The sequence below is a fragment of the Phocoena sinus genome, chromosome 19, assembly GCF_008692025.1.
Source record: "Phocoena sinus isolate mPhoSin1 chromosome 19, mPhoSin1.pri, whole genome shotgun sequence".
In the NCBI taxonomy this organism is placed as follows: Eukaryota; Metazoa; Chordata; class Mammalia; order Artiodactyla; family Phocoenidae; genus Phocoena; species Phocoena sinus.
In genome coordinates, this window is record NC_045781.1 from 49270811 (window position 1) to 49292598 (window position 21788).

Sequence of the window (21788 nt, forward strand, 5' to 3'; positions counted from 1 at the left end):
GCATGTCGGTGGGAGAGGAAGCAACCTTGGGGCGGGGAGGCATCCTCCAGACTCAGACATTCATCTCTGTCCATTTCAAGGCGCCCAACCTGCACCGTATATAATGAAGTATTGCGCCCACAGCGGAGGACAAGGCGTCCTCTCTGCATGTTTAACTCACGAGTTTGGGGCAAATCTGGACTCTGGGTCTACGATCAAGAGCTTGATTTGACACTGGTTGAGAAACTGGAGTTGAGGCTTTGATCGGGCAGGGAAGAGCGGTGGGGAGCGAGGTGGGGCGGACAGTGGCGCGGCTCTTGGGAGGATTACGGCGGAGGCTGTGGACCGCGGCGCTGCTCGCAGAAGCTGCAGCCATTGCACCGCTGAGCATCCCACATTCAACAGGAGGAACCCGCGGGAGAAGAGCCCCGAGCCCCCCGCGCCTCAGCCGCTGCAGCCCGTGCGCCCCGCGCCCGCGCGCGCCATGGCCAAGGAAGGCGTGGAGAAAGCGGAGGAGACGGAGCAAATGATCGAGAAGGAGGCAGTCAAGGAGCCGGCGGAGGGCGGCGGCGGCTCTCACCGCCTCGGGGACGCCCAGGAGATGCGCGCCGTGGTGCTGGCCGGCTTCGGGGGGCTCAACAAGCTGCGGGTCACCAGGAAGGCCATGCCCGAGCCGCAGGACGGCGAGCTCAAGATCCGCGTCAAAGCCTGGTCCAGTATCCGCGCCTTTCTCTTTTTCTCTCTTTGCGCGCTCAGTGCTCCGGGGAGCAGGTGGGGGGAGAGCCTCCGTGGATACCCCCCTCCGCGCCCTCACCCGGGTCTCGGAGCCTCCCCGAGGCCCTGGGCCAGCTGATGCTGGGGAGGATGTTGAGAGGCGGCCCTCGCCCTCCCCGAGCCGGATCTAGGAGTGACCGGAGGAGCCTGTGAGAGGGGAAGGGTCGATGTGGCGCCCAGCGCTCAGGGTCTGGAAGATTGCGCCGCGGGAGCTCTCCGTGGGGTAGGACAGCTCAGCTGCCAGGAGAGGGTGTTTGACGATAACATGCTTAAAAAATAACCGTCGGCTTACTGTGTACGAGCTATCGTTTTTTAGAGTTTTATGTGTGCGATCTTATTTAATACTTCCTGGGACCCAGTGAGTTAGGTACCATCATTGCCCCCCATTACAGGTGCGGCAACCAGGGCTCGGAGAGTGATTTGCCCAAGATCATTCGGCCGCCACTAAGTGGCATGGCCAGGATTTGATACTGGACCTTTTCAGCCTCTATGCTATTGTCCTGGTGGGGCTGGGGACGAAGTGCGGGGCTGGGGAAATGCGTCCTTCCTCCTCACAGCTGCACACTCCCGTCCTTGCGGTCTGATATGGGGAAAGGAACTGGGAAGCATCCTAGGTACCCAGCATCTCAGCCCCGTGAGGGCTGAGGCCAAGACTGCTACTTCATCCCCCCCTCTTTCCCCACAGGCAAGATCTTCTGTGTTTCTCTGAAGAGGAAAAACACAAACAAACAAAACAACTGAATCTTCTCCTAACTCCTGCTGCCATCTCAGGAGGAGCTCAGCAATCTGAGTACCCTTCTATTCCCCACCCCTCCCCAGGGAACCTCAGACTGCCGCCTCCCTCCTGCCTTCCCCCTCCCCCCACCCCCCGAACCGGCTGGGATTCCTCCTGGAGTGTTTCAGCCTCTCTTGTGCTGTTACTATATGGTCATTTCCTTGGAATTCTGGGGAGGGAGGGCTCATCCCAGAGGGTTCACTGGACCACTACTCTTGAGTGAGATGGGCCCACCCCTTCCCATCGCGGTTTTTTAAAGCCCCCAACAGACACTGCCCCCTAAAAGCAGCAGCCAGCTCACCGGTTCCCAGGTTAGACCCCCAAACTCAGAATCTGGGAGCAATCTAGAGGCAAGAAAAAGGCAAAGGAGCTTCCCCTCCCCTTTGCCGCTTTGAGAGCAGACGCAGGTTTCATTCGCCAGACTGGAAGGAGGCTGGAGAGAGGCGGTCGCTGCTCTCTGGCTCACTCATCACATATGGGGCTGGTCATGTTTGACTCTAAACACAGGGGCCTCTCCCTGGGAAATTCAGGGCAGGGGACAAAGCTCTGGCCAACTGGGGGATCCTATACAGTTCTGTTCTGTTAACGCTTGCTGAACCAAGCTGGCTGATCCCAGAAGGCAGAGCTTACCTCTGCCCTGCTCACCAATAAATTCCCAGTGCCCAGCGCAGAGCTTGGCACCCAGTATATCCTGAATAAGCTCTTGCTGAATGCCTAAGTTACTGCTGGATGAATGGATGGAGGAAAGACGCCTGGAGGGGGATTGTTGAGTCATTATTTTTCTTCACTTGCTGGTGGAAGAATGTCTATCTAGTAACATTAAAACTGTGTATTGATCATTCTCCTTCCTAAACCACCTATCAAAAATACTGTGTGTGTGTGTGTGTGTGTGTGTGTGTGTGTGTGTGTGTGTGTGTGTGATTTATGACCCTCCTCAAATTGAGGACTGGGTTCTAGGACTCTTTGTCAGAGTGTATTTTCAGGGAGTGAAAATGTTGAAGCTACTTTTTAAGAGAAGAGATTGTCATCCGCAGGCCAAATAGGTCTGGGTTCTCCAGCCTTTCGCTTACTGCATAAATGCTGAGAGGATCTGAAGCCTTTCGAAATAATAAATGTCAAGATGAAGGCCGGGAGACTGATTTTCAAAGCCAGACACTGAAGCCTGTTTTTCACTGGAGCCGTACACACACACACAATGGAATCACTGCAGATCCCCCACCCCAGTTGTTCAGAAAGCTAGCCAGCCATGGGGGGTGAGGGGGCGGATTTGGAATACAATATTGCAAAGGCCCAGATTGATTTTCATTTCCCCCAGCTGGAAGCAGAGATAATCGGTTTTGCAAGGTGGGGCTGGAATCGGTTTGTGAGGATTGCCCGCTGGGCCCTTCTTTCCCCACTAGGTTAGGACTGGCTGGCCAAAGATGCCCATTGACTGTAAGTTTAGCCTTGGAGCCAGGATGACTCATTCTGTAGTTTTATGGATCAGCTGATCGCCTCCTGGATGAAGGTTTCCCTCTTATCTGTTCTCCCTCTCTCTCTCTCATTCTCTATTTTTAATGTAAACCTTTTATCATCAAATAGGATATGCTTTTTGCTAGAGAATAAACCACAGTTTATCTGAACTAGTAGTATTCAGACCTGGAATGAGGGTCCAAGTTGGTTACTGTATAAATTTCATGGAAACGGAAGAGAAGAGGCAGGGGGAAATACATATTTTATCTCATTTACCCCCTCATCTGTGGTCTAGCGCAGTAGGCATTATGGTAGAGCAAACTGAGGCCTGGAGATGTTCAGTAATTTGCTAAAACATCACACAGGTAGTAGAGATAGGATTTGAATCCTGGTTTGTTTCTCCTTAAAGCTCTGCTGTTTTCCTTTTATTCTATTTTGTCTCCCTCTCTGGAAAAGCCACAAGATATGTAATTTACTTCTCCGGACCTTTGGCACATAAGCTTGCTTTCTTTCCTTTCTTCAGTGAATATGGCTCCTTTGATCTGTTTATGTCTGGCTTAAGGAAACATTCTCTGGCCATTCCCAGAGTAATACGGCTTTCCCCCCAAAGTGGAGGCTTGATGGTCAAACGCAGCTCAGAAAGAACCACTGCGGGGTGTGCAGGGTGGGAGGGATAGCCCAGTCTTCCATCTAAATTGTTGCCAGAGCATCAACTTTAATGGGGAATCTGTTTCATCTACCATTCAGTGAACAATTTACACAGGAAGTGATTCAACTGGCCGAGGGGAAAAAGTGCCTGGCCTTTGGAGAAAGATGTATCCGTGTAACCTCGGTGAGCATCTCTCTCAACTTCTCCAAGATTTTTATGCCTCAACTGCAAAATGGGGATACTAAAATGAACATTATGGTGTTGAGAGGATTAGATGCAGGAAAGAGGCCCAAAGTTGGCACTAAGTAAACAGTAGTCATTGTGACTGTTATCGTATCTATGCCTGTATGACATATTTCCTGGAGACTTGATGACTTGGAGATGTATAATATAGGTAGTGTTATATCACATCTGCTTAGTGATGAAGAGTGAGACCTTCCTAGACATGAGTCCCAGCTCAGCCACCTGCTAACTGGCTATCCTAGGACTGGTCCCCTGGAGGCAGAGCCTGGGACAGGGATGCTTTTTGAAGTGGTTGATGTAAGAGGTGCTCTCGGGAGACTGGGAGCAAGGGAAGAAGGATGGGGCTGGGGAAGTAGCCAAGCAAGAGCTGGGTCTCAGCTGGATCCCACCAGGCGTTCTGGAGCATGAGTTGTACCATAGAGTCAATCTGACCTTGTAGCAATGGGGGAAGCCAAGCCTTCTGGGCCACACCTGCCCACCCCCCCAGCCCCTGTCATCAGTCGGTTCTGGGCTCTGGGCTGCTTTCCAAGGGGGGGATGTGGAGCCTCTGTTCCCCATGGAAGAGGGGACGGGGACTGCTCTGAGCTCTGAGCAGCCAGCTCGCCCAGCAGCCGGAGGATGGGTGCACTGCCCAGTAAAAGGGATCTGAGTGAGGCACAACCCGTGCCCTCTACACTGGTTGACCTTGACCCTGTGGCCTACTGCTCTAAACTTCAGCTTCCTGCTCTATACAACGGAGATAATAATAGCACCTCCCTTCAGAGTGCTGTAAGGGGGTTTCTGCTGAGTCACAATGAGCCCACGGTGCATCCGGACCTTTATGGTGATGTGTGGCACACAGCAAGTGATCAATGGATGCTAGACATTATTATTATTACTATAAACTATTATTCTTGGTTTCCATAGATACCTTTTATAGTCGCTATCATTCAGACCAGCACTCTTTGGAGAGTGAAAGGAACACTGCTAATAATTACTCTGGGATAGCAGGGACAAACTGGAACCGTTCTAGGCAAACCAGGGTTTGTGGTCTCCCCTGCCCTGCCCCCCGCAGGTGTTAAGGGTCTGGTCTATGCCTTTGCTGCCAGCAGTCTTGTAACAGTGGAGGTTCTTTTGGACAGGAGCTGGTGGGGTTCGAGGCTGAGAGTCTCCAGACTGGGCTGCAGGAATGTATTTAAGTGGCCATTAAGAAGCTGGTCTGTTTTGTGGCTCAAATTGGCTTGTGGTGGAAAGGCACTAATGGATTGGGGACATTTATTCTCCCAGACCGATTTACAGCAAGAGGCCACATGAAACTGCTGGAATGAGACCAACTGGATGAAAAATAGTTGCAGCCAGCAGCCAATGGCTCTATTGGCTGATCTGAAAATGGGCCGAGGGCAGGCCACGCTAGAGGAAAGCCAACAGATTGGTAGGATCCTAATATATCATGAGGGTAAAGTGCACTGGAGATGGGGAGGGAACTCATATCTATTGGGCACTTGTTAGGAGCCAGCAACTGAACTGCCTGCTATACACTCTTTGTTTCATTTTATCCTAATGGCAACTCAACAAGGTCAATGTTACGATCTCCATTTTAATAATGGGGAAACTGACATTCGGAGACAAGTTAAGATCACAAACTCTTAAGTGGATGAGCAGTATAAAAATCCAAGTCTGTCTTGTTCCTGGACTCTTTACATGTGGGAGTCTGATTATCAGGGAGACACACTGACAAAGGCACAATGGACACAGAGACAATGAAAGACCAAGAGACAGAGAGAGGCAGACAGACACAAAGACCGGAATCGGAAATACAGAGAAAGAACCATGGATGCATTTGACTGATTTGAAGTATAGCTGATAAGACTCAAAATTGCATGGTGCCATCTTGTCTCCCAAAGTGGCCGTTGTGCTTCTGAACCACATTCACTTTCTGTCCATTTCCGTGGTCTGGGATGCTTCTGGGATCCAGCTAGGATCACGTTGCTATGGCTGTTGACCCAGAACACCCGTGCTGATTCGATATAACCATCACTCAAGACACTGAGTTCCTTCCTCTGCCCCTGTGGCCTCCATTGGGCTATGGCTACATTGGCAACTTGAGTGCAGGATGTCACCAAACAACACAGCATTAAAGTGTCCCTGACAAGGCCAATCCAATGAAATATGGCCAATATGATCTTCCCTGAGTTTATTCAAATAAAGAAGTGGAGTGTATGAGGTTAAGTGACACAGATGTTTGTAAAACTGAGAAATTGCTTGGAGGGTCTTAAGACCAGAGCCAGGAGCCACTATGGAAGAGAGATTGGAATAAAGTGCTCTGAGTCACACTGAGCCCTGTTTGGTGATGAGAAGGTAGAGATGCTGCTTCTGGGGTCTTTCTTATTCATCAAAGTTTGCCTTTTCCCATTATCTTGTCCTCCCTGGAGAGGGCTGGTGATGGTGACAAGGTTTGCTCTTGATGCAATAACGGAATGGACTTCCTGTCTCCCCAGCAATTCGAGGAAGAAAGGAAGCCCAGAATCAGTGTGTCTTCTATTTCATTCAAAAAGGAAATGTAGAACATCTCACAGGACATCTGACATAGAGCAGGTTCCCATAAACAGCAGCCTGATCTTAATTAGACAGAAGCCAATGGCAGTGGCTCATAATGGGCAAAGGGAGTGATGACTGATACTCAAGCTCACTCTACCCTCCACCGGCAGCACCTTTGGAGCAATGAAGCCTATCACCCTTGTCATTTTTCATCTGCCGCTCACCCATGAGTTTATCATCTTTGCTTGCTATGAAAAAGGGACTCAGAGATGAAGTGGAAAGAGTGAGAGGCTACAACAGATCTGAGTTCTTACCCTAACCCTACCTCACCATGGCTGTGTGATGGTAGGCAGACAGCACCTTCACCTTGTGCGTATCCTCACGTTGGTAATAACACCCTCTTTTTGGTATTGTTATGAAGACTGGCTGAGAGGCTGTGAAAGTCCTCACTGCTCCTTGCACATAGTGGGCACTCAGTAAAAGTTATTTTCCTTCCTCTGTTACTGGGGCTGCAAAAGACAGAACTGGGACACGACCCCATCCTCCCATTCCCTGTCTTGATAATCTCCCACCAAACTACATGGGCAGCAGGGACTAGGGTGCTGGCTTTTGAGTCTTATGCCCAGGGTTGGGAATGGATTTGGACTGATGTATTGCTACCCTAACACCAGCTCTGTGTACACTCATTTGGGGGTAGCAGCACAGATTTCTCTGATAGCTGGGTGTGCAAAACAGCCCAGCCTCTGGAGTTTGGTTCACACTCATCCAGAAGAGCCCAAAATCCCACGACCTTTGGGCAAATCACTGACATTCAGCGCCAACAACAAAGCTCACCCAGACATGGGGAATAGCGCCCCCGTGACCCCAAGTTCCTGCCACTTCTTATTCTTCATAGGGATCTTTTTTGGCATCTTGGCATTTGTCATAGAAGAAAACGTTTAATTAGAAACAAGAAGACGCTCTTCCTAGGAAAGGGCAGTGGGCGTGTAATCTCAAATTAGTTTGATTCCTCTGTGTGTGATCTCACACAGAACATCGGTTGGAGCCATGGTATTAAAATGAGTAAATGTAATGTTTGAAGGCCCAAGAGACAAAATAGATGCTCCAGTGAAAGGGGCTGTTTCATCTTTAAATGTGATATTTTCTTGATGACAGCCTGCAGTGAACTTCTGTCCTCAGTCTCCATCTGTCAGTGACCCTTGATCTCTCAGCCTAAGCCTCTTCCCCAGCACTGTCCTGGGGGCAGGAACATGAGAGTCAGTGGTTCCCCAGACAGAACCCCCTTGGCAAGTTAAAGCATGGGGTCCTCTTACTCCTGACTTCTCCAAACACCTGTAGTCCCCAGAGCCCATTGCAGGGTAATTATCTTCTGTGAAAGGAATGATAATGATTCATTTCTTGGGCTGGCACTGAAAAAACATCCAAACTGGATGGGAGGCAGGATGCTTTTGGTTATAAAAGAGTTAATGTTTGAAGTGAAGCAGATGTGGATTCAAGTCCTGAATCTGATCATTTTAGCAATCTCTATAAACTTGGGGAAATGACTTACTCATTTGAAACCTCTGTAACATGGGTATAATTATAGTCCTTACGGGGTAATTTTGTGTGTGTCAGGATCAAAAGAGAGATCATGTCTAAAGTATTTAGCAATGATGTTGGCATATTTAATATTTGTTGAATGAATGAAGTCCTTGTCATATAGTGTACATTTAATATATATTAATGGTGTGGTAAGGAGGAGATGCAAAAAAATAGGACATTAGAAAGTCCCTCCATGTGTCATAAAGTTTTCTGGATGGAGTCCCTAGTCAGAGTCCACATGTCTTCCCTGAGGGGTACAAGACCCTAACATCAAAAGTAGCCTGGAAAGAACGTGCCACCATGGCATGACGTAAACAAGAAGATCCAGATGAATTCCTGAAGGAACAAGAGAGGAAATGGAACCCAAATGCATCGTGCTCCTACCGTGTTCCAGAAGCTGGGCCAAGCTTAGGGACTTTCAAAAAGAAGACCAGTCACTTTTGCTCTGACCTCTCTTTCCTTCATTTCAGCCTTGGTGACTGTCACGATGAACTTGTCCCTGGACTTCTAGGCTCTCCCCTTTCCTGACCCTTCCATCATTTATCTTCTCTCTCCTCATCTGTTAGCTTCATGTGCTCCTACTGCAATGAGCTGCCTTCTTGAGACTTGGAAAGATGGTGGCCTTTCGCCCCAGCTGCCTTCTGCAAGGTTAGCAAGCCCCACTGCAACGAGAACTTTCTTCTCCCAATTTTCATATATCAAGGAAGGAATCTGATTGGCCCTTCATGAATCACATACCAGCCCCTGGATGTCCCTCTCTCTGTTTGGCCCAAGGGAGTGAGGTGCTGTGATTGGCCACATTTGTGCCCCATTCTGTTCTATTCTGACCTAGAAGAACGGGGCATCATGATTGACAGCCCCACCAGGAGCTCATGAAGCGAGCGTGTGTGTGTGTGTGTGTGTGTGTGTGTGTGTGTGTGTTCGGGGTGGGGGTGGGGTAGATACTCTAAATGGAATGGAGGGCAGTTATCAGACAGCGCGGGTAAGAGACACACTGGACTGATCAAAACGGCAGTCATCATGGGGATAGAAGATGCTTCTTCACCCAGGAAAAGTGAAGAATCAGGCAGGGGACTGGAGAAGGCAGCTCCATTCCCTGTCTTGTGACTTTACATCTCTCAGCACCAAGTTACTGAATCGTATTAAATAACATATATAATATTTTCAACTTTGAGGCCCATCATCTTTAAAACCTCTGGTCATCTTGGACATTCCAGAAACTCTCTCTGTTCTCATTTAAGTGATGAACACCAAGCCTGGGGCTTGGGTAACAGTAGGCGCTCAATCAGTGTTTGGGGGAACGAGTGAATATACTGGGTTGCCCAAAAAGTTCGTTCGGGTTTTTCTGTACCATCTTATGGCAAAGCCCAAACAAACTTTTTGGCCAGCCCAATGTTACTGACTTTCCCCAAATTGTTAGTGTACATTCTGGCAGAAGCGGCAGTGTCACTTGTAAATGTGGCGTTCCTAATACAAACAGTGGCCCGTCCACGCCAGTGTGCCTTCAGCCTCCCCTCTGCCATCTCAGCTTTCTCTGACAGAAGTCTACATCTCTCCAGCACGCACGTCTTTGAGTGGGGACTTGAAAGAATACCAAAGGAGCTATGTTTTTGGAGAGTTTTACTTCTCCTTGACACAGTCTGTTCTCTTGAAACTAGAGATCACTTTAAAAAAAATAATAAATTTATTTATTTTTGGCTGCATTGGGTCTTCACTGCTGCACACGGGCGCTCTCTAGTTGCAGTGAGCGGTGGCTACTCTTCGTTGCGGTGCGCGGGCTTCTCATTGCGGTGGCTTCTCTTGTGGCGGAGCACGGGCTCTAGGCACGTGGGCTTCAGTAGCTGTGGCACACGGGCTCAGTAGTTGTGGCTCACAGTCTCTTGAGCACAGTCTCAGTAGTTGTGGCGCACGGGCTTAGTTGCTCCGCGACATGTGGGATCTTCCCGGATCAGAGCTCGAACCCGTGTCCCCTGCATTGGCAGGCGGATTCTCAACCACTGCGCCACCAGGGAAGCCCCTAGAGATCACTTTCTGAACCCTCTAATAACTACTTTCCCGAGGCTGGGAAATGTGGGCCTCTGACTTCTCGAGATGCTCTGTAATCTCCTCCGTATTGCCGGCGGCTCCATCGGGGACCGGAGGCTGGGGCTCTTGGAGAGAACCTGGCGTGCTGCTTCTGATGACGGTTATTCCAAGAGCACCTGAACTCAAGTGTTCCTGTGATGCTGGTACACCTGGGGTCGCCAGGCCCTGCCAGCTTGGGTGTTCAAACAATATTTCACTAAACTAAACGTATGGTGGTAACCCTTGTGTAAGATACCCACACATCAAATCATGCTGTCCACCTTAACTTAATACAGTATGTCAATTACAGCTCAGTAAAACTGGAAAGTAAGTGAATAAGTATTTCAAGCTATTGGGGGAAAAAAAGCCCCTTTTAAAACAGTATGTCCGTGACTCTGTTCCTACCTTCCTTTGTAGGTATCAGGCCCCCCACCTTCAACACCTCCCAGATAGTTGCAGGGGTTTCTTAGGGGGTGTAGCTTGGATGCTCAGAAGCACAGTTCTGGCTCCTCCCCATAGACCAAAGCCGCCCAGCATGTTTCCCCGTTTCTTCTCCAACCCAGGTGGAGCCTGGTTCTCTGCTTAGGCTGTGGTCCCCTTTCCACCCAATACAGATTATAAAGCAGCATGTGCTACCTTCTGTATTAATCCTCCTCCTGTTTGGAGCTGATAATAATGACAGTCTTGTCATTAATCATTTATCATCATTATTATCATAATGACCTTTACTGAGTGATTTCTATGTGCCGTGGGCACCATATTAAGCGTTTTGTAGAAATTTCTATGATACCAAACATTTTCCAGATGAAGGGAAAGGATCAGAGAAATAAGGGAACTTGCTAAAGATCACACATCTCATAAGACAAAGGGAGCTGGGATTTCAGCCAGGGTTTGCTGAAATCAAACTTCACTCCCACTCTTCACTGCTCAGTCCTAGACACAAGCCCCCGAAGTTGAAGGGCAATCTGAGTTGGACCAAACACCACATTCAGAGTCAAACCTTCCTCTTGCATTGCCACAGGCTTCTTCATCTAGGCTTCTGTTCTCCAACTCAGATTACCCTTAGGATGAGTTTTTCTCTTTCCCCCAGAAGGCTTGTCTGCTCTTCATCCAAATAGATACATAGTGGGGCTCAGACACTCTAAATTCTACAGTAAACTCTGATGAAACTTTCAAACTGCACTCTACAAAGCCTCCCGCCCTTCCTCCCAATGCAGACACACCTGCTTCTTACAACAGACAATCCATCAAGTAACGGACTTAAAACAATAAAAAGATCCCTGTCTAAGATCAGAAAGAATTGCTTTTCATTTATCTATGCTACACATAGTTCAATCAGCTAATGGGGAGTTATTAAACCCACTGTTCCTATCATTGGTCTGAATGATTTCGTAATTGGATTCTCTGTATCCTCCAGCTAAACTGAATAAAACTGTTCCAACTGGGGACTCTGTACTAAACTCTGACTCAACGTTTCTGCAGCCAGAACCCAGGATGCGTAATGCAGCTAAAAACGTGCCCACCTTCCCAAAGACAGCCCTTTCTGCTTTCAGATCCTGGAGAACATTTCTGTCTGCCCGCAGAGGAGACGTCCCATGCCCCTGGGACTGCTCCTTCGTAGGAAATAACGAGCAAAGGCAATTTGCACCCCCTTACCCACTGAGTCCACATCTCTGCCCTCAGCCAACAGCGTTTATGGGACACTTGACTTCTTCTTTTTGCTCTTTTAACATTTTTTGTTCCTTTTCCTATTCTTTTTTTCCTTTTGTATCCTAGATTTAGCTGGCATGATTCACCCTTGAATAGAAACCCAGTTTCCAGTATAACTGAGAAGCACGGTCAAATTCTGTTGAGTCCTTTAGAAAACACCAAAGCTGGATGCATCCGTGCTACGAAGAAAAACTTCTCGAAAAACTTCTCTTCCCGTTTAGATCCGCTCACTGCCTCCTGCTCCCTCCAGACTCTCTCCCTGTGCTCTTGAAACTCTCCCAGATTCTCAAGCCCTGCCCTTGCTATCTCTTGTCTTTTGCATCTATCTTTGCTCACCTTTCACATCTGTTCTTTTATGTTCCAGGATAAATATTTGCTCTTCCCAAAGCACAGCAATCAAGCAGGTCTTTGTTCTTCTCGGCTTTCCCCTTGCTACACGACAAGGCTGCCAAGCAATATTCCCTCTAGCAGAAGGAAGGAAAGAGCTTGAATCACTCCTTGGTGTTTTCCTACTTACACCTTCAGTGGAGGAATCATCGTTGGCAAGGCTAGAATATACCCTGGGCTAAGCAGAGAACGTGGGAGAAATGGATTTTAAGGCAAACTCTCTGCCTTGGAATTGCACACAGTCCATGAGGAAGACAGCAGGGCAGTGACTGTGCTACTGCCTCCTTCTTAGGCTAATGAATTTTTTTTGTTGAAGTAGAGTTGCTTTACAACGTTGTGTTAGTTTCTGACGCACAGCAAAGTGATTCAGTTTTACATATACATATTATTTTTCATTCTTTTCCTTTATGGTTTATTACAGGATATTGAATATAGTTCCTTGAGCTATACAGTAGGACCTTGTTATTTATCTATTTCATATATAGTAGATTGTATCTGCTAATTCCAAACTCCTAATTTATCCCTCCCCCACCCCCTTTCCCCTTTGGTAACCACAAGTCTGTTCTCTATGTCTGTGAGTCTGTTTCTGTTTCGTTAATAAGTTCATTTGTGTCATGTTTTAGATTCTACATATAAGTGACATCATATGGTATTTGTCTTTCTCTTTCTGACTTCACTTAGTGTGATAATCTCTAGTTGCAACCATGTGGCTGCAAATGGCATTATTGCATTCTTTTTTATGGCTGAGTATTATTCCATGGTATATATGTACATCTTTTGTGTCCATTCATCTGTCGATGGACATTTAGGTTGCTTCCATGTCTTGGCTATTGTAAATAGTGCTGCTATGAATATTGGGGTGCGTGTATCTTTTTGAATTTGAGTTTCATCTTTTCTGGATACGTGCCCAGGAGTGGGATTGCTGGATCATATGGTAACTCTATTTTTAGTTTTTGTTTTTTTTTGCGGTACGCGGGCCTCTCACTGTTGTGGCCTCTCCCGTTGCGGAGCACAGGCTCTGGACGCGCAGGCTCAGCAGCCACGGCTCACGGGTCCAGCCGCTCCGCGGCATGTGGGATCCTTCCAGACCGGGGCACGAACCCGTGTCTCCTGCATCGGCAGGCGGACTCTCAACCACTGCGCCACCAGGGAAGCCCTATTTTTAGTTTTTTGAGGAACCTCCATACTGTTCTCCATAGTGGCTGCACCAATTTACGTTCCCACCAACAGTGTAGGATGGTTCCCTTTTCTCCACACCCCCTCCAGCATTTGCTATTTGTAGACTTTAACGATGGCCCTCCTGACTGCTGTGAGGTGGTACCTCATGGTAGGTTTGACTCACATTTCTCTAATAAAGGCTAATTACATTTAAATACTAATTAAGAAAAATTAAAAGTTCAGTTCCTCACCCACACTAGCCACACTTCAAGTGTTCAGTAACCACACATGGCTAGTGGCTGCCATATTGGACAGAGCAGATACAGAACATTTCCATCACTGCAGAATATTCTTTGGACAATGTTGCTCTAGTCTACCTTATTCGTTTTCCCACTGAAACAACTGTTTTAGGAAGCATAGTTTTTATCAGCAGCAATGACTTAGGAGATAGCTGTCATGTTATAGCAAAAATGGACTGTTTCTCTGTGGGAACCCTGCCCCTCTGGGGCTCCAGTGAGAAGTCAAGCAGTAAGCGCTTTGCACTGTCTCATAATGCTTTCTCCCCTCATGGAGAGGTGGGATGAGGCTGGAGAGCTTGGGAGAATGGAAGCAAAGGGCGCAGCCATGCCTAAGTGACACTTAGCTGTGGAACCTCCGTGATTCCTGCAAAGCGAGTTAGTAACTGCCCTCCCTGTGCTAGTTGTGACCCGTGTCCCACTGCCTGTTAGGGAATTGTCATACTGTGAACTCATTTATTTCGTTGATCTCTGAACTCTTGGGAACCAGAGATGTCATTGTCACTGTTGTAACACTGTCACTGTTGTCCTGAGCCAGGTCCCAAATCATGGAAGGTCTGTTGAATTTAAATTAAATTAGTTTGAATGTTCTACACAACCAGTCACTGCCAGGCATCTGTTTGAAGTCAATGACTCCGTCAACATCTAACCTGGACCACAGAGATTTTAACCTTTTCAAGAACCTTCTTAGGAATAAATAGCTGCTGTGTCCCCAGGAGAGGCTGAGAGTAAATAAATAACTCCAGGTCCAGAAATCAAGGGGTCAGTCTTGGACAGCTTGTTTTGGACCCATTCATGCCATGCTTTTCTGTTTCTGTTGAAAATGGCTCTTGATATTTAGATTCTCAGTGTATCTCCTTGGTCACTTTGTTCCGTGTTTGAAATACTACCGATGTGGTTTTTTTGTTTGTTTTTTGTTTTTTTTGCGGTACGCGGGCCTCTCACTGTTGTGGCCTCTCCCGTTGCGGAGCACAGGCTCCGAACGCGCAGGCTCAACGGCCATGGCTCACGGGCCCAGCCGCCCCGCGGCACATGGGATCTTCCCGGACCGGGGCACAAACCCGCGCTCCCTGCATCGGCAGGCGGACTCTCAACCACTGCGCCATCAGGGAAGCCCCCTACTAACCCATTTTTGAGATGAGGAAACTTAGGTTCAGGGAGAGGAAGCTACCCACGCGAGGAGGAGCCAGTAAGCAAAAGCGAAGGATTTAAATTTAGCTTTGTTGACTGCAGAGGGTGTCAGCAAAGCTAACAATTCTTTGGGAAAGCCTTTCTGGGGCTCATTGTTTTGACTCCATGGTTATCTTGTCTGTGAGCCCATCTCCTGGTGACCGGGTGAGCTCTCTGGCTACACTTCTGTAAAACCACTCATCACGCTGCATTGTGAGCAGCTTTCATGATTCTGTTTCCCCATGAGAAATTGAACCCCCTGTTAACTGTGGGTATCCAATACTAAGTGTCTGCTCTGGATATAGTAAGTGCTCAATGTGATAGATGAGTCGAGAAGTCCCCTCTTTGTAACTGGGAAAACTGAGTGATGCTCTCTCAGAAGAAAAGCAAAGGGCAGTAGCCTCTAGAGACATCACTTGCTTTCATCCCTTGGCTTTGTAAACCTCAATGCGCCTCCGTTTTGTTCTCTGTGAAATGTAGGTAATGTCGTGTATCTCTTTGCCTTGTTATGGTTGTTGGAAAAATTAAATATCACACTTATAAAACACTGAACACCATGCCTGATACACAGCACGCACCACATAAATGTTATCTACTACAATGACTCACCACCAATAAGTCCTTTTCTCCCCATGCCCCATCACTTGAGGAATTAGAATGGGGATTTCTAGAGATTCTACTAGCTTCTTGGGGCCCCCCGCCCCACCCATCACAAAGCCCTATATGAGAACTGGTCTCAGAAAGGGTCCATTTCTTCTTGAACAGTCTTCTTTCTGGAAACAGCTGATTTGGGGCTACTTAGAGCAATTTTTCTCAGTGCTGATGGCACGTGAGAATGTGTGCTTGGGTGAAACAGACTCTCAAAGCTAGAGCCAGGATGTACACATTAAAATATATATATCACCACGATGATCCTGACATGCATCCAGAAAATGATTATTCTTGAAGCTTGGTCAGCCTGCACCCACATGGTCCGCAGTTATTGCCGCTGGGGGAGGGTACTGACTGCCGTCGCTCACAGAGTGAGGCTCACGGTCTTAATACAGTATTTGTTTAACATGAATTCAAAGTATCTTGGAGATGTTTCAGAGAATCATAGAGGTCACGATTTAAAGAAACTTAAAAAATGTCAGCTAGTCCTACGTCTTGAATTCCCTCCATGAGCTTCACAAACACCCTTAGTAACCTGGAACGTGACAGCCTATCCAACATTTCTTTTTAAATGATTAACTTCAATAAACAAAATTACTCTGTCAAAATCTTCTACAAGTTTCTGAATGCTTATTCTCAACTTCTGTACACATCTTCTCCCGACTGACAGCGACTAGTTCAAAGACCGGCATCCGTGCATGGACCACGTTTTGATTAGCTTTCATGTAGTGGAGGCCGGAGCAGTGATGATGTAGAAGAGATGGGAGAATTGCTGGAGTGGTGTTTGGAGTAGCGAGAAGAGATGAGATGAGGTGCACAGTGGAGGGAATGACTTTGCTGTCCAATATTTTAAGCAGCAATTTAGACATAAAAATCAATGGCATGAAAACTGCATTTTCAGAGGACACAAATCCAGGAGGAAAAGCCAATTTTTTTGGGTGAAAGAATTAGGATCCAAGAAAGAGCCAGACAAATCGGAATGATGAATCTAATCTAATAAGACCACATTTAACATGAGTAAATATAATTCTTTGGACTAGGATCAAAAAATTCAACTGCCCTAGAGGACGAGAGAGCTTTTCATTTTCTTATCTGTTTAATCATCATCTATTAATTTTTACCTTGTCTCATTCCAAAGACAGCTTGAAATAGCTTAAAAAGAAATAGATAGGGTAGCGATCCTCTAAGTGTGCTTCCCAGACCAGGAGCAGCAGCACCTGGAAATCTGTTAGAAATGCAAATTCTGGGGCTTCCCTGGTGGTGCAGTGGTTAAGGATCCACCTGCCCATGCAGGGGACACGGGTTCGAGCCCTGGTCTGGGAAGATCCCACATGCCACAGAGCAGCTAAGCCCATGCACCACAACTACTGAGCCTGTGCTCTAGAGCCCGCGAGCCACAGCTACTGAGCCTGTGTGCCACAACTATGCAAGTCCGCGCACCTAGAGCCTGTGCTCTGCAATAAGAGAAGCTGCTGCAAAGAGAAGCCCGTGCACCACAACGAAGAGTGGCCCCTGCTTGCCGCAACTAGAGAAAACCCACGTGCAGCGATGAAGACCTAACACAGCCAAATTAATTAATTAATTTTTAAAAAAAGAAAGAAAGAAATACAAATTCTTGGACCTCCCCCATAGACCTACTTAGTCAGGAATGCAGGGATGGGGCCCAGCAATCTGTGTGTTTACAAGTACTCCTGCGAATTCTGATGCACAGTCAAGTGTGAGATCGAATCTAATAGAGTTTAAGATTTATTTTAATGGGAACTCCAAAGCATTCAGAAAGTTAAGATGAAGTTGAGTGTTAGGATAACATAGAGAATGAATGCCAGGAAGCTCTGCAGTGTGTGGGGAGGGGTGCTACAAATTTGGTTCAGAGCTTCCTAGTAGCCAATGCAAAGAAAGAAATATAATGTTTCTACACTGCACTGGGCCTGTAAGAGCCACACAAACAACCTTTGTGCTGAAATTTGGGGAAAAATTCCCTGTCTTCATAAAGAAGAGAATGTGTATTTTAACAAATATTATGTTCAACAATATCCCTTCAGTAAGTAAAACAGTGGGTTACTGAAGGTTGTTTCTTTGACCATGTATCTCCCAATTGAACCAATGATGGGGCAAGATTAGGGATTTCTATTGAGTGTGAAATCGAAATATATGATTGGGCTCTATTGAGCTGCATCAGTAAAGAAGCAGTCTTCTGGAAGAGGAAGGCTTTCATCGTACTGTTCTCCGTGTAATGGTCTGAGTGTTTGGATTCCTGTGGTCCATGCTGAGGATACTGATGATCTGAGGGAGGAACAAGATGGCAAGAGATCTAAAATCCTTTCCCATGAGCCACCCCTGCCTTCCTTTCACCTGGAAAATAAAAGGGGACCTTCTCCATATCTACTTGCCTCTTCTTTGCTAAATCCTTCACTGGGCCAACTTTATCTCAAATTGGAAAATTAATAAACTATAACTGGGCTGATTCCTCTGTCACCCACTTAGTGGTGTCCTTTAAGAAATAATTTATAAGCTTTTGCACAGCAAAGGAAACCATGAACAAAACGAAAAGACAATCTACAGACTGGGAGAAAATATTTGCAAATGATGCAACCGACAAGGGATTGATTTCCAAAATATACCAACAGCTCATACAGCCCAATATCAAAAAAACAAACAACCCAATCAAAAATGGGCAGAAGACCTAAATAGACATTTCTCCAAAGAAGACATACAGGTGACCAACAGGCACATGAAAAGATGCTCAACATCGCTTATTAGTAACGAAATGCAAATCAAACCCACAATGAGGTACCGCCTCTCAGTGGTCAGAATGGCACCATCAAAAAGTTTACAAACAATAAATGCTGGTATAGAAAAAAGGGAACCCTCCTACACTGTTGGTGAGAATGTAAATTGGGGCAGCCACTATGGAGAACAGTATGGAAGTTCCTCAAAAAACTAAAAACAGAGTTGCCATATGATCCTGCAACCCCACTCTTGGGCATATATCCAGACAAAGCTATAATTCGAGAAGATACATGAACCCCTATGTTCACAGCAGCACTGTTTACGATAGCCAAGACATGGAAGCAGCCTAAATGTCCATCAACAGATGAATGGATAAAGAAGATACATATATACATATATATGCATACACATATACATACATACAATGGAATACTACTCAGCCATAAAAAAGAATGAAATCATGCCATTTGCAGCAACATGGATGGACCTAGAGATTATCATACTAAGTGAAGTAAGTCAGTAAGAGAAAGACAAATACCATATTATATCACTTATATGTGGAATCTAAAAAAAATGACACAACTGAACTTATTTATCAAACAGAAATAGACTCACTAACATAGAAAACAAACTTATGGTTACCAGAGGGGAAAGGGTGGTGGAGGGATAAATTTAGGAGCTTAGGATTAACAAAGACACCCTACTGTATATAAACGAAACAACAGGGACCTACCTATATGGAAACGAATCTGAAGAAGAATATATACGTGTATATGTATAACTGAGTCGCTTTACTGTCTACCTGAAACATTGTAAATCAACTATCCTTCAATAAAAAAAGAAATAAATTATGTCTTCTTTGATATTATTAGCATATCCAACAGAAATTAACAGAGCCCAAGCCAGAGCTTTGGGGACAAGAATACACAGCAGCCTACCATGGTTTATAGGTAACAGAATGACAGCCTAGTGGTCAGAAACTCCAACTTTGGAGCCATATAAAAAGGGCTTGTACCCCAGTTCTGGTACCTACAATAGGGCCTTGGACAAGGTACTATACCTTCTTCAGGCTTAACCATCCTCCTGAACAATATGGAGATGAAAATGGTCCATACCTTAATACCCAACCTGTAGCATCATCGTCAAGTGAGCAACATTTGTTGAGTCTAGTAGAACATGAAATGAAGACAGCTAGACATCTCCCATGAGACTTTACAGGGCTGACATCCATCACTTCATAGATAATAGAAAACAAAGTACAGACGCCAAGGCTAGCTTGCCTTCCTTCAGCTTCTAGATAGAATCTGAGCATCCCAAGTCAGTGTCTTTTACCAAGACCACCAAGCATCTCTTCCTCTCTACCTCAGCTTTGATTTTGATAATATTTTAAGCAGAGCCCACAGATAAAGAACCATCAAGCAAACAGAGTATGAGAGCTGGGGTGGGGCCGGGGGGGGAGTGGGCTTCACAGACGGAGCCAAGGTCCCGCAGCGCACTGATGGCAGTGCAGGAAGTGGAACCCACGCACCCTGCATCTGTTTCCTTCCACCATTTTTCTCTTAGTGTTCTTGCCCCCGATTCTTGACACAACTGATTTTAGTCACATTGAATTTACTTGCGTTGCAGATTTCATGGTGTCATGGGGTATAAGATAAGCAAGGAGCTTGAAGATCTCGATTCAAGTCTCAGCTCTGCCGTGGACTAATTGTGTTGTCTTTGGCATAGTCAGCTTTCTTATTTGAGGCTCAACATTCACATCTGTCTAATGGGAATAATAATATCTGCACTTCTTGCCTTTCTAGGATTGTTACAAGGTTTAATGAGATGTGTATAAAAGCACCTTATAGACTGCACTACGCTATGCAAATGAAAGAGTTACTTTGTAAAGAGACTCTGCCTCCAAATTTCCCTGTACCCCCCTCATTCTGTGTTTTGAGTTTTTCAGGGTCCCTTTCTCACACCTCGGCCTTCATTCCTTCAGGATGCTAAGTCTCAGTAATAACCCTTTAAGCCTATTATTTGACTAATAATTTAGTGTGGGAGGGAAACAAAACAGCCTTATCTTTATAATTATACCAATATTTGAGAAACATAGGATTACTTAGAAGACCATTACATCAAGCGCTTCGCAGCAGTATTTCTTTTTGCAATGCTCTCAAATGTTTAAGAGCCATGTAAAAATTAGGTAAGAGACAATTACCCCTGATATGGGCCTGAGTCATCAGGCATAGTCATTGCTACCCCTCAAAATTTCCAGGTGAAAAATCAAATTATCTTAGCGAATACTGGACACTATAATTATGATGATGTATGGCTTGATGTGCCCCTGTGTTTTCCTGTTGTGTTGGGGAAAAAAAGTGTTTGACAGACCCAAGTTTAAGTTCATGGGTTCACCATTCATTGTCTGTGTGGCCTTGGGCAAAGAACTTATTATCTTGAAACAATGTTGCTGGTTTTGTTTGAAAAAAGAAAAAAATGAGGTCAGTAATGGCTGTCCAGTGGGTGATTTAGGGTTATTGATTATGGTATTTGTTTTAATTTGTATTTTGGTTTCATGAGACAGAGACCATACACATAACCTATTATAAAGACATGCGTGAAGTATCAAAGGAACTCTTGGATATTTGGGGCAGGAGGCTGGGTTTCACCACATGTAGAGACTGAACCCTTCCATCCTTGATAACTCAGCAGTGAGGTTTGTATAACTCACCCTGGTATAGCCTGTTAGGTTGGCTCTGTGACCCAGCTCAGTTCTATTTTTTTGACATCCTTTCTGGTACCAAGTTTTTCTCCTGATGCATGTTTCCCAATTCATAGTTTTTGAGAGAACGTCCAGTTCTCAGGCCAGCTCATTTACTTTATACTGAATGGGCTCCTGCTTAGATTGTGAATGGCCACTCCTCCAACATTGGGTCCACCACTGGGTCAATCAGTGGGCAAAGAGACAAGAAGTCATAAACCTGGTCCCTTGGATGTGCCCCTTCGTCAAGGGCAGTGGCTGAAGTTTCCTTAGAGACGGAGTAGGGCGTCATCTGTGAGGGCTCAGTTTCTAGGCTTGGCTTCGATTCGGATCCTGACTTTGACAGTTTCTAAAGATGTGACCTTACACAAGTAACTTAATCTTGTTGAGTCTAAGTTTCCTTATCTAAAAAATGGATATGATAGTTCACACCTCGTAGGAGTGTCACTGAGTCTTAAATAACAAAAGGGAAGTGTTTAGCACGGTTTCTGCCACGAATTGAACCCTCAGTAAATGCTGGATAGGTCCATATCAGGAGGAGGTGTGTGGGCAGGCACCATGAAACAGGTCTGATGCAACACATAAGGGTACTTCATTAACAACTGTTCACCTCCTCTGTGTGTTGAGATGAACAACAATGACCCGTCCTCTGTCCCCTGGGATACACCTCCTTCATGTTTCTGTCCTCAAGTTGGCTGGCATTCTCCACGATCCTGACAGAATCACTGCATGCCTCACTGACAAAATGGGATGCTACAGGATTTTGTAAGGTCTGCCTTAGCCCTTCTCGCTGGAATCAAGTAGCTGGCTCCCCGTTTACAATCACTGGGCCCACTTCACGCTGCATGGAGATTGAAGGCCGCCGTATTGAGCAGCGTAGAAAGCGTCTAGGATGCAGCCTTCTCCAGGGGG

The 21788-nt window shown here is 46.2% G+C and overlaps 1 protein-coding gene across 3 annotated transcripts in view; it reads left to right on the forward strand.

The window, feature by feature from the left end:
* The first annotated feature begins 325 nt into the window (after positions 1 to 325).
* VAT1L (vesicle amine transport 1 like) overlaps positions 326 to 21788 on the forward strand; it is a 149281-nt gene continuing 127818 nt past the window's right edge. The window contains exon 1 of one of the 3 annotated variants that reach the window (XM_032613707.1): positions 326 to 690. In XM_032613707.1, coding sequence (XP_032469598.1) covers positions 464 to 690 — 227 coding nt within the window. In that variant the 5' untranslated portion in view covers positions 326 to 463. Of the gene's footprint in view, positions 691 to 890; positions 977 to 21788 lie in introns of those variants that run through there. The other 2 variants (XM_032613708.1, XM_032613709.1) reach the window with 2 other exon arrangements.